The sequence below is a fragment of the Xiphophorus maculatus genome, chromosome 10, assembly GCF_002775205.1.
Source record: "Xiphophorus maculatus strain JP 163 A chromosome 10, X_maculatus-5.0-male, whole genome shotgun sequence".
Lineage (NCBI taxonomy): Eukaryota > Metazoa > Chordata > Actinopteri > Cyprinodontiformes > Poeciliidae > Xiphophorus > Xiphophorus maculatus.
In genome coordinates this window covers 15,533,354-15,549,743 of record NC_036452.1, presented here as the reverse complement: position 1 = coordinate 15,549,743, position 16,390 = coordinate 15,533,354, and the positions used below count along the sequence as shown (strand labels likewise).

Here is a 16,390-nt window from a genome sequence, read left to right as displayed (position 1 = left end):
ATTCCTGTGGCTTCATACTGTGTAAACTGGTTGTGCAGAGTGAGCGGAGCCGCATTTCTGCTCTCCTACATCCCTTTCAGACAGTCGCTGTAATACCAGCTAATGCGGATAATGCTCAGGACACGACGGGTACGGCGCGCGCTTCCTGCCACGCGCAGTCCTGCTTGGATTTGGACGCAGCCCGCGTCCCCCCGGCGGCAGAGAGGGCACGGCCTGCCAGATTATGTGGCCAGAATCGTCAGTAATCTGTGGATTCAACATGTATTTTGACTTCTTCATTTGAACATTTTCAGACAGGTTTTTTCCCCCTCTCCCTTCCCTTCGCTAGATTTCTAGTTAACTGATTAGATCGGGTTTTTTTTGTACTTCTGGATGAATCAGAAGAAGGCATCTGATGATGAGAGTCGGACGTAAAACTCAGGTAAGCACCTTCGAAAATATATTTTAAAAATACGTTTTTAATTCAGACACAAAACACCGTAAGAGGAAACATCTGCTCACCATTGCGCTAATCTGAACAGATCCAAGCGTTCACCCCTTTAGTGACATTTTAATAGGTCTTCATCCGAGGAAAGGAGGCAAATTAAGTCGACTTCTCTCTGTAATAATAATAATCATTAGCTTATGTTTAGCTACAGCTGCTTTATTGTCCTTTTCAGATATTTGATCAGTGTGTTGGAGTACATTTTTAAGTTTTTATTTGTCAAAATTACGCACAAGAACAAATACTTTCCCCATCTTGGAAGACGTTTAACTTTCAACTTTTATAAATAGAAAACCAAAATACCAAAATAGATCAAAGAAATAAACACAGACGGAACATTTAAACATGTTCTGACCAAATCAACAACGTACATTTGAACGTTTACAAAATCTGTAAAATTAGTCCGACTGAATTTTCCAGAGTGGTTCATGGACACGGATTAATAAGGAGTGAAGTTGTCTCAGTCTTTATTTCAAGAAAGAGATTATAGCTGTCATAATCTGAGCCTTTTAACCCCACCCTCTGGCAGTAGGCCACCTCCACCTTGGATGACTTCTTGGCCATGACTTCCACATTACAAATGACAGCTCCTGATGGTCAGCAGGGAAAAATGCTTCCTCTTATAAGGCATGATTTTAATTCACTCACTGAATGTTTTCAGAGAGCTCTACAAAACTAGAAAGGATTTATTTTTATTCCCAAATAAATAACCATAATTGAGCTATTGTTTATATGAAATTATCTTAAGTAGAGAACAAAATAGTAAAACATTAAACAGATGTAGTGTATTTCTTGCGCTTCCTCTTGAGTAAGTGAGCTCAGAATCCTCCAAATCCTTTCATCCTGTTTCCGCCCCGTGATGCTTTTATTACTGAGGTCAGTTACTGTGGTCATCCTTCTGCCCTTACATAACACATCCAAGTCTCCTTGTATTCTCCACTTTCTTCTTCAACACCCCCACGCCACCAAAACCCAACAAAACTAAACAAAAGCAACGCAGAAATTCACAAAACTGACAAAAATCCACAAAGATATCCTGAAATCTACCTAAATCATTTAAAATACATTAATTACCTTAAATAACTAGCAGTTAGCTCTTCATACAAATATATAAATTAAATCAATTAAACATGAACCTACAAAGGATTAGACTTAGTATAGATTAGTTTTAAAATTCAAAATTTGTTAAAGGTTGCAACTTATTGAACGATTTAAAGAAATTTTAACCTTATGAAAGGTTTTGTTGCCATCTTTCAATGCAAAGGTTCATTTTTATTGTTGTGTCAGAGCTCTTTGGCTGGAGATCAAATTGCTCCAAGTAGCTAAAAGCATCTTCTGAAAATCTAATTAGACAAAGGTTAATCTTCCTCTTGCAGGCAGCCTTTACCATCGTGTCACATACAACACCAGATTAACAACCGGCCACTGCCATCCGCAACTGACTTTTTACATTTAATTTGCTGCAAAATGTGATTAAAAAAAGTTTCTTTTGACACTGCTATCTATATAAAAAGGTTCATTATTAACTCTGGTATTTGTCATTATTGATGCAAATCTTGGTTTTGTTTTGAATTTGAAGCTAAGACTTGAAATTCATGAGTGCCCTGGATAAACAGGCTTTCACCCTTACATTTCCCCACTTTACAACCCCAAAGCGCAATGTATTTTTTATTTGGTTTTATGTGATTGACTCACACAAAGGGGTGAGAGTAATATATGAGTTTCCCAATTCTTTACTGATAAAAATCTTAGAAACAAATATTTTTTTAAGGTGCTTTTGGTTGCTGCTATGCTGCCGCTGCCATGTTTTACTGTGGAGACGGTTTGCTCAAGGTTGTTTTGAATCCATGACAAAAACTTCATTTAATAATTTTATGACTTCTTAAGCAATTGGTTACATCATACTTTATTTAAGAATGTCAGAGTAATTCAAGTCTGGGAACGAATACTTGCCATACTTTTCAGATTTTAATTTCTAAACAATCTCTAAATTTCATGTTGGACTTTCTCCCTTGAGGTTTGTGCCTGTAACAAGACAAAATAAAGTTAATCCTTTCTCTATTTCTACTTCACTTTTTCTGACCACAGGAGGCTTTCAGTAGATTGTGGAGGGTCTTTCTAAACACACAGCTAATCTCAACACCAAGAGGAGCGTGAGGACAGACATGGACGTGAATGGACTTTCACTCAATCGCAGCCAATCGGTGGCGAGTGGTCTGGAGAAGACGTCACCATTGTGGAACAAGCCGGCCCTCTCTCAAAGCAGCAGCACTCTGTCATCTCGTCACTCCAGACAGGTCAGTCACAGGTCAGTTTCAATCTTCGTGCAGAATACAAATATATATATTAAAAAAATGTCTGAACAATTGTAGAAATTGTACATTTATCCCAGAAGAATCTCTTCCTACCTGAAATAAAACGCACAATTTCAAGTGATTTTCCGTTTCACGTGTTAACAGGTTATCAAAGACTGGGAAGTAATTGATGACCTTCACGTAGAAATGCAAGCAGGAAGTGAGTGTCCTCAGGATATGAGTCCTCCAGGAATGTGTGAGGGGTATCTTCTCAAGAGGAGGAAGTGGCCTCTGAAAGGCTGGCACAAGGTGAGGGGTCGATGGTGGGAGGTGAATAAATGTAATAATTGTACTATTTCTCTGGATGCTTTATTTGAGATTTTCTTATTTTACAGAGATATTTTGTTCTGGAAGCAGGAATCTTACGCTACTCCAAAAACCAACAAGATGTAAGTAAACATTTAAGCCTTTAAATACTGATAATGCAGTGTTTTGCCAAAATATTCATGGACCTTGAACTTGTTTACCTTTTGTCATATCACATCAGTAGACCGCAATATATTTTATCGGGATTTTATGTGATAGTCCAACACAAAGTTGTGCATAATTTTGAAGTGGAAGGAAAATGATCCACGGTTTTCAACAAATACAAGAATTCAGAACCCTCTAATCTGACCCCCTCGAATTAAATCCACTTCAAGCAATAGACTTCACCAAATTAGTATGTAATTTAATCTGTTGACTTGGCAACTAGTCACATACTCTTCTCAAATCTGGTGTTTGTTGACGAGTGGCCAGAAGAAACCCTTTGTCAAAGAAAGAAATAAGCAGTCTTGTTTGCAGTGTGTCGTAAGCCGTGTAGGAGACACAACAAACACGTGGGAGAAGGCGCTCTGGTCACAAGGTTACTTTGGTTTTGATTACCTTTGTCTTACAAAGGCTACGTATATTATGGAGGCACCTAACTTGATTTTCTTGCACATGTTTTGAAATGTTGATATCAAGCTAAAGATAGTTTTCACTAACATCTGACAGCTAAGACGGGAGACCAACACACTTTTAAGTAGGTGGTTACAATGTTATTCCTGTCTGGTGCATGTCTAACACAGTAATCTTTATTGGATTTTCCTTCATAAATGAAAACAAATATGAGAAGGAGAAAATTTAGTTTTTAGTGTTTTTTTGTCCCAATTATCTTCATATTTCTTCTCACATTTCTTCACATGTTTCTTTCCTGAAATCTGCTTTTGCACAGTTTTAAAGATATGCCTATACTAACTTCAACACTAGAAAATATGGAAGTTACGATTTTATGCTATGGGCTTTGAAAACTTAACTTAAATCTTTTTTTCCATCAGGTCTCCAAGGGTCGAGTCCAGGGTTCACTAGATGTTAGTCATGCTGTTATGTCGATAAACAAAAAATCTAATCGGATCGACTTGGACGCTGGGGACATCCTTTATCACATCAAGGCAAGCATGGTCATTAAATTGTTGCTGATTAGTTTTAAACAAAAAAGTAGAGTGCTGTCCAAGCTAAAAGACAAAATAATTCTTTTTATCTTCAAGGCAAAAAGCCACGATCTCTTCTACATTTGGGTGACGAAGCTGCAAGCGCACCGCCTGTACAAAAAGAACGAGACAACTCACGTTCACAGTGGCCTCCTGCAGACGCTGTCCAGCACAACTCAGACTGGACAAGCTCACAGAAATGGAGATGTGGTGACTATGAAATCACTAAAATCAACCCGAACAGCACCTTCTCTCCAGGAAATTAAAAATGAGTCCCAAATTTGTTGCTTTTGACTTTTTGTGTCTGTTTTCGCGGTACCAGAGTTTGGCAAGAGTTGAAAATTCAGCGGGAGGATCAGGGGTCTTACCATCAGCCAACACTGCTGTGAACACCAAGGTGTCGGCCTGGCTGAGGCACAGCCACAATCCAGACACGTGCGTTCAAGGTATTTGTACACACAGTCAGCTACAAAAGACCAGACCAGAGACCAAAGACCAGAGGTCATCAACTATTACAAACCACGGCTGCTTTCACCCTTTATAAATAACATTTATTGAGATTTTTAATTATTTTCTTAACACAATTGAAGATAAAACATCAAATTTTAACTATGAAGGAAAAAGACACTTTCTTGATTAGAAAGGGGATCAAGTGAATCAGTTCCATATTTGATTCACCTTAAATATGGGAATTAAAAAAATATTCTGAGATTATTAATGGAAGATTTTTTATTGAAGACATATTTATTGAAGTTGGAATAATAATTTATACTAAAAATAAATAATAAATTCATGAATTATAAATAAATAAACATTGATTAATTGCATTTGTTTTCTAGTAAATCAAATAAAAAACAGAAGTTGGAGAATTGACTGAAGAGAATGATTCGTTTCAGAGTTAAATCGCTGTAATTTGGACCTGTCGGAGCTGAACCGTTTAATTCTGAGGCTTCAGGCCATGGAGGTGGGCCAGAATTTCACTAACGGAGACCTGCAACGCATCATCAGCACACAGGTATTCAGAGGCTGACCACTTGATTTATACAGCTGCTATAATTAAGGTTAATTAAGACATATAATCTTTTTTAAAATTTTTTTTAAAAACAGAATCTGTCACTTGAGAAGCCAAAGAAGACAAAGTCAGGAAAGATTTGGGGTCACTCTCGCACACTATCCAGAGTGGAGGCCCTGGGAATGGTAAGAATGGTCTGTAAATTCACTCTCTCTCTTTATGCACTACTTTAACATTTATATAAGTTTAGAATGTTGGATGTCTGGATTTTGATTGTATTTGTTTAAAACTTTCGTTTATTCATTTCAAAGCCTGTTCGGGGGATTTCCAAGTCGGTGAGTTGCCGACAAGCAGATTATCAATCTGCTTGATCTGTAAAGTAATAGCTCTAGAATTGAACGTAACTGGATCAAAATGCAACACAATTCACTTTTTTCTTAAATTTTAGGTAGATGTACAAATACAATGCATTTCCTTGTCATATTTATTCATTCAATGAAATCACTTCACTGAAATTTGGCGGATTTGGATTATTAAATTACTTAAAACACAACATACACCAAAATGTTTGATATTGTTCTTTAAAGAATGCTGACCTGCAAAAGACAACATTTCCAATAATAGCTGTTCAGGTAAATACTATTTGATTTTGAATAAATAACTTATTAAATGACTTGAAATAAAATAAAACTGTAAATTGAATACACTGATTAGGCTCAACTAAGTGTCACAATCACCAGAGTGGGAGAAATGTTTTGTTTACATGCCTTGCTCTGGTTCTAGTTGCACCATCTAGTCTAATGTGCAATGTTTTGCAGTAAAAGTATAATTTTTACTGCATCAAATGCATTGATGCTTTATTGCTGTAAGATCTATCTCTATGTTACGCTTCAAGTAATATTTATACCAAATGTTGAGCTAGCTTGGTTTAGCTTAGCTTTTCTGGAGGGGCTAAACACAAATGCACACCACACTTTACAGATTTTTGTCTTAATTTTGGAAACCATGCATCATTTTTCTTCTGCTCTGTTTTGTATTTGTCTTTCACATAAAGTCCCGGTAAAATTTACATTTTTGGGATTAAAAACTAGAAAAACCTTATAAAGTTCTTGATTATGAACACTAAGCTTACAAGGATCCATGTTCTATTTTCATTAGAAGCTTTCATGAGTCAAAAACCTTCATGCAAATATTGCTTGGTTGTGGATACACAATACATCCCGATTACAAGTAGACAAATATTGTTTGAGCCTAGTTTGAAACAGAGCCCAGATTCTTTCCAGCTATCTGTCAGGGTGCATGTGGGTTCAAGCACACACTTTTTGTGCAGGATAACGGATCAAAGCAGTAACACCAGGCACAAACTGACAGACAACAGGCAAACTGTTAAATTAACCAGTATTTCAACCATAATGTGTCCTCTCCTGTTCACCTCCCAGCTGTCCTCCAGTCACCTGAGCAACTCGTCCCACCTCGGTGTGTCAGTGCCCTCTATCCCCGACTATGTCTATTCCCAGCTGTCCCCTCCCACTATCTTATCACCCGAGGGCAAGAAAATTCAGCAGGACATCTGCGCCATGTCAACTCAAGGTCAGACAAACAAATACAATCAGCAACACAAATGTTCATCTTCAATTTTCAACTAGATTAACAAATTTGAAGACATGGAAGGACTTATTTAAGGCTCAACATCTTCAATAGTGGCCAGAGAAAATACTCTAGTATTATTCACTGAAATATCATGTATAAGTGTATTTCTAAATTATTCTCCTGTGCATCTTTAGTGCTTTCTTCCCTGAAGTCAGTACATGAAACTCTGTCCCTGGAGAGGCAAAAATTGCAAGAAGCCTGGGAAGCCAACAACCTCCATCAGTCTAACACTTTAGCTGTGGTACGATAAACATCTTCTACCATGTTTTCCTGCTTTACTTGTTTTGAGGACCAGTTTTAGAGTTCCTTCTTGCTTCTCCGTCTATCGTCATCAGCCTGCGCCGTCTCACGGGCCTCCTTCAGTAACGGATTCGGCGGCAGAGTATTTTGATGCCAATGACGACGTCCTTTGTGGCAGCTCTTCTGAGGTGTCTGATGAATCCGGACTCAGCGATGGAAGCACCAGTAATTCAGAACCAGAAGAGGGACATGGTGAATACGGCTGAATATTTTAACTAATGTTACCTCAACAATTACCCTCGTTCCCAAGGGTCTGATGTTGGGACACCCCTTAAAGAATTATTTGATTGTCTTTTCACATAAACTAACCTTATGTCAGTATGTCCAAATTCTCTGTACAGGTACATTTGCCTAAAAGAGGTTTTATTTCCTGATGAGGAGAATTATCTATGATAGTGAATGAAACACATTGCAATTACCTGAACTAGATGTAATGATGTACCTTTTTGTTAAAGAAAAATTGTCTCAACTTTTTGTATTTTCTCAGTGATAATTGCCCTCTAGACCAGACATGTTTTGTCATGTTGTTTCTGCAGTTCAGACTTCAACACTTTACTTGGTTACATTTGTGACACAATAATTTGCTCGGCTATATCTCAAGTTGCAAAAAACACAGGCAGTCATAGAGAAAGAAGTATAACTCTTATTAAAATAATATGGTTTTAAAAGTTAATTGGCAAGCTACAAATTAAACTTGACCTCAGCTAATTACCCAGCTAATATAAGTGGGCTTAGAAAGGTATATTGTTTACAATAAGTATTTAAGAACTACTGCATGTAGCAGATACCTCTTTTTGCTTATATCAATGTATTAAAAATAATTGACATACAGAGCGAAATAAAAATAACCTTTATTGTACTTCAGTAGGAAAATGAAGCAGCAAAGTGACAGGCTAATTGAAGCATTAGGGTTAATGTGAAAGTGAAAAATAGAACCAGAAAACAAGAGCAAATGGCATCATAAAACTACGGTATTTTTTATTACTCAAGGTTTATTATGAAATCATCATATGAGCCACTACTTCATTAAGAACATAACCAGAGATTTGAATGCTTTTCATCACAGAACACAATGAAATATATTCACATTTCACAGCTCCTTCCCCTCTGTTTCAGAGCCTCCAAAAATAAAATAAAAAGTGAGATCAATGAGATCAATTTTAATTAATATTTTTTCATACTGTGCAGCATCAACAACCAGGAAGTACCGAGCAAGTATTTCCAGGACTCCAAACAATGTTGTTCCCAAGAGCACTGGCCATCGAACGACTCTACCAGCTCCCTGCCCTGACAACAGCCACGTCGGCCTCATGGCTATTCTTTACAATAACATAGGCAAGTAGTGCTTATTATTACAGAGAGGAAAAACTAAAACTGACGTTACATTTTTTGAGGCATTTGTCCCTTCTTTCCTCAGGTAAAGACTTGGCTCGAGTCTCCATGCCAGCAGCCCTCAATGAGCCAGTTAACCTGCTGCAGAGACTGTGTGAAGAGCTGGAGTACAGCGAGCTGCTGGACACGGCCAGCAACACACCAGACCCATACCAGAGGATGGTAAGACTGTCCTGATACACAGGATGTTTGTGTGCAACCCCCCTCCCCCCAAAAACATGTGTAAGTGTTAATATTAGCTGACAAAAATGATCTTACCATCTTTCTCAAGATCATGAGTTGAATGTGTTAATATTACAAAGAAGAAATCATGACAAAATGAGTAGCTCTGTGTTTCATAGTTCAATATGACTTGTCATGGCATTAAGACCAATGCATGGCTTGTATTAGCAATGCATTGGTCTATTTTAGATGTTTTCATCTTGCACCAGCTGTAAAACAAAATGACCATCTAACCTCGACTTTATTTAAAAACAATGAAAGGAAAGAAGTCTCTACATGAAACGCTGGTAGGTGAAGCAAAGTTGAAATAAATTTGAAAGTTTTCAACCTCCATCCTTTTCAGTTAGAGGAAATAAATGTAGTCATTTTCAAATGTATCTTTGAAAAAATTTAACAAGCCTAATTTCTTTTTATTTTCACAAATCCAGGTTTACGTCGCTGCCTTTGCTATTTCTGGTTATTCCACTGCAACGTTCAGAAACCGCTACAAGCCCTTTAATCCAGTTTTGGGAGAAACCTTTGAGTGTATCAGAGATGATCGAGGTTTCCGCTTCATCAGTGAGCAGGTAGCTGTGTCTTCTTTTGTTTTATATCCACATAAGAATTTGAAAGAAATATTTGAACTCTGCAGTAGAATTACTACAATTATGATAGGAAATTAAGATGACTAATCCATGGTTTTATTTGTCTGCTCTGTCTAACCAAGTCCTGTTGGTCCACATGAAATGATTTATTGCCTTAAAAACTTACAGAAGATTAATATGAATTCTTCAACCGGTTACAGTTTAATTTCACCCCTTAAAAAAGCTAACACGTGAGATTTGTGTATATGTTGCTTTTGTCAAAGTTTTTTTATTTTTAAATCACTTCTTCATGGTGTACCAGGTATGCCACCACCCACCCATCTCAGCCTGCCATGCTGAGTCAGAAAACTTCACATTTTGGCAAGGTAACAGCTCTGTTAGCATCTGTTTATAAAAAGTTGTTCTTTCACATGTATATAAATGTATATGTGTTGCCCTGTGTCAACAGACCAAAGGTGGAAGAATAAATTCTGGGGAAAATCACTGGAGATTGTGCCGACAGGAATGGTCAATGTAACTTTGCCCGGGTAAACCATCGTGCTTTGTGTTATAAATTCACTGCTGTTTTGAAAGATACAACACTGGAATTTTTAGGAAGCTTAAAGCATGTCTTAATGTAGCTAGCAGAAAATACACAACCTTCTTATGGCAGTTAGTATTTTATCCCACACAAAATTAGCTGTCATTTCAGTTTGCTAGTTTGGTTAATATAAAACGATTTTTTTTATTGCCAGTGCTCATTGGTTTAAAGCAAAATTAAATAACAATACTTTCTAGGTTACAAAATAACCTGGGGGCGTAGTTTATTTTTACAGCGACTGAAAATAATCCACCAATTCCATGTGAAAATTTTTGAGAGTCGTCTTTCAGCTCATTTATTAACAATGCGTGACTCACACACAATGTTAGGTTCGAAATCATTTTAGCTTTGAAAGCTATCTGATAATATTTCATTATCTATTATCATAAATATCTAATGCATGGAGAAGCCATGTTATGCTTGTTCAAATCTCGTAAAATACACAATAACTGTACAAACACAATGGGAACCTTGCAAAGGCGTTAATACTTTGCCGCACGAAGCACTAAATATAACCACAAGTGAAGCAGCCCAGGTAGAGAAGTGCGGAGTAAGTGGGAATTAGCGTGCTAAAGGTGTTAGGTGATGAATTGTTCTTGGAAGAGGTGAGTGTTAAAGAGATTTTAGGAGGTAGACTAGGATATTATTGCTCCAAACTCAGTCCTGTAAATCAGTGGTTTCCAAGGCAAAGATCACAACCTCCACCAGCGGTCATGAAACACCAACAAATAATTTTTCAGAAAATACCTGTTGATACAACTATTGGCAGTGGACATAGACAATCGTAACAAATGAAAATTTTAGGGTCAGAAACTTTGCCCGAGATATGTTTCTGATTTGGAACAGAAAATATTTGGCAATGAACGCACTAGAAGAAGCAGAAAACAGATTTTCATAGTTGTCAAACCTGGTGCTTCAAATATGTAGCATCAGAGATAACCCTGGAGAAGTTCTGAAAAGGTTTCACTGCTTTGAAGCAACATATAAAGAAACACAGGAAATATCAAAACATTTGCATTATAAAATCAGATTTTTCAGTCTTTTATAGTCTTTTTACTTGTTTTATTGAAACCAACAGAAAACATTCAAAACTGTATAATACTATTGCGTTTCTGACTGTGATTTGGTAGTTTAGTGAAGATGTGCTGCTTTAAGCAAATAACACTTCAGCGTCACCTTTCTACATATTTGACACTGCAGCACGTCCAATATGATCTTCTGCTAAGACAGGCTGTCGCTGTTTTCTGGACATTAAAAAGTTTGAAACTTTGGCATGGCAAACATGACACTCTATATCAGTGGTCCCCAAACTACGGCCCGCGGGCCAGATGCGGCCCGCCTCCACATTTGGTCCGGCCCCCTGAACAATACCAGAGTATTTTCATATATGTGCATTTTTATTTGATAAGTTGGACTTTTGCAATAAAATGTTCCTTAGTAATGAACTTTATTTATTATTAACTATTAGTTAGTAACTATTTTATACATGCATATAATTGACCCTAACCCTTTTTTTTTATGTGGAGAACCCAGTGTTATTTGGTTATTATTTATTTAATAAATAGTGTTATTTCTTGACTTTTGTTCTCTGAAGAATCCAGAAAAGGTTATTTGATTGTGCTTTCTGAAAAACAATACATTTTTATGTTTAGCACTCTTACAATTGTCACACTTTTTCTGTTACAAACTGACCCCGGCCCCCCATCAGAGAAGGGACAAGTTATGTGGCCCTCACAGGAGAAAGTTTGGGGACCCCTGCTCTATATAAACAAACTTCATATAAGTGCAACTACAATTGTAACCAATGGAAGTACTACTCAGATGTTGTAGCAATTACCCCAAAATATAATTGGTTACTCTCATGCTTCTCTGTGCTATGAAAATTAATTCACATCTTCATGCTGAATGCTTGAAATGGCTGACTTGGTGGAGGACCTGGCCTTACATTATTCTTAAGTTAATTGTTTCAACTTTGAGGCACCCATAGACTGTACATAGGGCACTGAACTTCATTCTCCTGCTCAATAAGTATGGAGAGAAAATGGTGATGTCACAGGAATAGGAACATCCCCCATTTGGGCACAGCAGAACGCTAAATGTTACACCCTTAACCAAAATACAGCTGCACTGTACTGCACAAATTGAAGCACATAGACAGGACTCAATGTTTCAGCTTAATTTAATTGATGTTAACTTAAGACATCTATTAAAAATACACATTTTTGGGCATGTGGCAAGATAAGCATCAGTGGGACAGAAGCCTTGGAATAGATCAAATGTTACACAAATGAAAATATGTATATAATGGATATTTGCTTTACTGATTGATCCCTTAGGAGTCACTTTAATTCGACTGTATTTTGAATGTTTTCTAGGTATGGTGATCATTATGAGTGGAACAAAGTGGTAACCTGCATCCACAACGTGCTCAGCCAGCAGAGGTATCTGGAACATTATGGAGAGGTGACCATTCAAAACCTGACTGACAACACCTGCACCTGCAAGATCACCTTTGTCAAGGTTAATGAAGCAGCTTCTCAGAAACTAAGAATATTTTTCTTTTAATGCCTTCTTTGAAAAATCAAACAAAACTGATTTTGCTTGTGTTCTCATTTAGTCTCGTTACTGGGGTTCAGACTCAAACAAGAACGAAGTGCAAGGAACAGTTATCGACCAAAGCGGAAATGTCATTCACCGGTTTGGAGGTCTTTGGCATGAAGGAATCTTCTGCGATACTCTGCCGACTCCTAAATGCATCTGGAAGCCTAGTGAGTCTCTTTATTTCAGCGAAAAATAAAACACACTGCTCTGAGGTGTTTGCATCACACGTTGATCTTGTTAATCACGAAGATTCTGCTTTTGAGGTGAAAGGTTTAAGTAGCATAAATCCAAGTGTCACGTTTGTGCTGTGGCCCATCTGAGAAGCTTCTGTGTTGTGCAGATCCTCAGCCAAAGGATTACCTGCTGTATTATGGCTTCTCTTCGTTTGCCATGGAGCTGAATGAACTCACACCAAACCTGAAGCCTCTCCTCCCTCCTACTGACACGCGCCTGCGTCCAGACCAAAGGTCAGAGATCCTTTCGGACTTCAAACACTATTTAAAACCAACGTTTAAAATTATAGATGTGTAGGTTGTGAAAAATGATGGCGCAAAATAATAAAATGTGCAACGTACTTTTGGAGTCATAGTTCTTTCTTGATGTTCTGCAGAATGCTGGAGGAAGGAAAAGTTGCCGAGGCTGACAAGAAGAAAGACGACGTTGAAGAAATTCAAAGAGAGCGGAGAAAACAGCTCGGCAAGAGGGGTGAGGAGCATATTCCTCGGTTTTTCAAGTAAGTGCAGACTAAATCTGGACAGATTTGTTTGTTGGTCAAACTGTGGAAAAATGTTCTTTAATTTGCAAAGTTGACTCATGGGTCATAATTTTTCCTAAACAAGTTTTTAATAAATTAACAATTTAAACTTATTAGTGTATGCACAGAAGAAAATTTTTGCTCTAAAATGCTACAAGCAAAGCCAAATAGATACATAACTTTATTTTTCTAAGGCTCCCTAGTTTCACTTTATTTAATTTTAGGTAGAACACAATCTCTTCTTATTATTGGAATAGAAGGTGCTAAGTCATTTACAACGTGGGTAACACAAAGTTGTTTCAGAGGTGCAAGGTGTATAATCCATATTCCGTGAAAAATGAAATATGTTTTTCACAGTTGTCACCATAATCACCAGAATATTCTAGGTTTTCAAATCACTAATCTCCTCTCGTTCTTTGCCTCAGGAAAGCCAAAGATTCCTGTGGACGGGATGTGTGGCTGACCAATGGCACTTACTGGAAACTCAGGGATGATCCAGGTTTTTCTAATCTTGAAAATATAGTCCTGTGGTAATGGAAAGAGACCACAGCAACATGCACACGTTAGTAAGAAAGCCACCAGTGTTTGGTGGTTTTGAACAGCATAAATGACCTACTCTGACAGAGTGGAGACAGTGCTGCTTCTGGTCTCTCACAGCAAACCTTCATCGACACATGTAGACACAACTTGTGGGAAAACAGAAAGAACTTTACCTTTGATGAGCTTATTGTATCATGATTTATAAAATATTTCAACTTGATGCACGCACAATTTTAGGAACTTAAAAGTTTTCTTTAAGATTAGTGGACGCCTGAGTCTGTTATTGAATCTTGTGTAAAATTTAATTTAAATCTCGTCCTCTTTAACAGCTTTAACTGCATTTTCTAACTGACTGGATAAATGAGCTGGAATCTATTTTACAGTCAAAGTAAAACCAGCTGATGTTGCTGCTATGTAGATGTGATGATACTGTCACCATGTATAAAGCAGCATCTCTATCCTCTGTGGGTTTACTAACTGTTTTTGCTGCCTCGAGAGGTCAAATTAGGTACAGCAGGTTTACAGCGCATTTTGTTCAGGAAACCAGCAAGTAAGCGATGAAAGATGGACCCTGCACATGTTTTAATTTAGAGCGATTTTTGTTAAATCGGTCTACAACTGAATGTTGTTCCTCAGGTGTAGCTCACTTTGGATGAAACGCTTCGCTAAATGACAAAAATGACGCAATATTTACCCTTTGAGTCATCTTTCTTGTACAAGTTATTTATTACTGTTACTGGTTATCTAAAAAAAATATGTTTACTAATAAAGATTACGATAATATGTATCCAACTACTTTTGATTGTTATTCTTGGTACAATGGAAAAACATCCAGTAAAGTTTATAATTATTATTTATTTTTCTATGGTTATAACTTCATTAGTGATTTATTTAGTGCTCAGAATGCTGGTATTCACACTTACTATTGTTTATAATGAATCTAATGGGTAATGGTTTGCAGAAAATTAAAACCATGTAAATAGCATTCAGTCAAAAGTAGTATGTGCATAACTTTGTTTATGACTATGTTTATGTTTGAGCCCCACAGCAGTTCTCATAGTATGCGTTGGAAAAATGGGCCTTACCACATGAGAAGTGCTGAATCATAGACACACACCCACGCGCCCACCCCCACACATATGCCCCCCCACCCCCCGGACGCACACACCCCCACACGCACACACACACATCCATATGTCCGTTATCATAACCACCCTCTAACTGGAAGCTGAGTCTCACACTCAAGGTTACCACATTAGGTTTCCTACTGATTAAAAGACAAGATTACATTCAGTTTTACACATTTATCAGTTTTCAAAGTTATGACTGATCATTAGGTAACTGGACTGCGCTGTGGATTTAAAAATAAGATAATAAGTCTGGTAGATATTTGATATGTGTTGACTGACATCCAAGCAAACAGTTCTGATGATAATAATGTCTAGAAAACATATCTTAATAGTTTCCAAGACATCGTCTGCGAGACGAGAGGCTGACTAGACCAAATCAAAAGTCACAGTGTGGGCATTGTGGAAGTAATGAAGTTTGATGTCTAATGATGTCTGCTTTGCAGTGTTCATGTGCATTACATCAACACTGATGTAATCCACAGTTAATCAGCAAGTAAAAAGCAGTCAGAGTTTGAGAGGTGAAAGCTTTAATTTCATAAAAAAACAACAAATATACACATATGCCATGTTCAATAAATAAGTTTCTTTTTTTCCTCCTTGACAAATCTCCATTATTCATTTGCTTATAGCAATTTATAAGCATCTCATGAGTAAAAGAACAATTACTGCACAAACCTTTCACACACAGAAATGAACATTTGTGGCTTGAGCTATGTGGTCTCCTTTATTCACTCTCCGCTTAAATTTTTTTTAACCTGTACAGCAAAATCTCCAGAAATGCAGTCCTATTTTTATCTACAGGGAAACGTGCCATAGGGAAAAAAACAAAACACTGGGAATATGAAGGAGTCATGTCACTGGTTAAAGTTTATCATAATATCTGGGATGTTCAGCAGATAACACCTTCCTGAGGTATCTGACAGCATTTTCATGCAGTTGTTTGATGTGAGATTTTGCTGCCGTGTAGGTGAGAGGTCATTTGTATACCATGGAGACCACAGAAAATAAAAATAGCAACTGATATATTTGCAGGCTGGTATTTCTGTGACACTTTCTCTCTTTGTTTCTGCATATGCACCCTGGCCCTAAATTAATTTAATCTTCATTTAAATGCCCTTACAATATTGGAAAACCTTCATCACTGTACCCAGAGAATAATCATTTGACAAATATGAATATATTAAAATATAAGAAACATTTTCTTTTAGAAATATAACACAAGAAACATAATGAGATTTTCTCTCTAATGTGTTTTCAGCACCTTGTTACTATTTAATGAATCATTACATCTGTTACCGTTCAGACCATTACATACACATTTCATAATCTGTTTATT

General features: G+C 37.2%; 1 protein-coding gene across 2 annotated transcripts; it reads left to right on the top strand.

Annotated features, from left to right (window-relative positions):
• The first annotated feature begins 186 nt into the window (after positions 1-186).
• On the top strand, positions 187-14,716 carry osbpl7 (oxysterol binding protein like 7). Of its 2 annotated transcripts, none has more exons than XM_014474024.2 (23): positions 187-421; positions 2,573-2,781; positions 2,944-3,087; positions 3,174-3,227; positions 4,137-4,250; positions 4,347-4,499; positions 4,612-4,735; positions 5,186-5,304; positions 5,397-5,486; positions 5,613-5,636; positions 6,741-6,891; positions 7,086-7,192; positions 7,287-7,443; positions 8,440-8,586; positions 8,669-8,805; positions 9,294-9,431; positions 9,751-9,814; positions 9,898-9,976; positions 12,405-12,549; positions 12,647-12,797; positions 12,971-13,097; positions 13,241-13,363; positions 13,810-14,716. In XM_014474024.2, the coding sequence occupies exons 2-23, from the start codon at positions 2,650-2,652 to the stop codon at positions 13,916-13,918; spliced, it is 2,589 nt and encodes an 862-aa protein (XP_014329510.1). In that variant the 5' UTR covers positions 187-421; positions 2,573-2,649; the 3' UTR covers positions 13,919-14,716. The 2 variants fall into 2 exon arrangements, with proteins under 2 accessions (XP_014329510.1, XP_023196253.1); XM_023340485.1 differs by having other exon boundaries at positions 4,137-4,259; positions 5,397-5,495.
• The last annotated feature ends 1,674 nt before the right edge of the window (positions 14,717-16,390 follow it).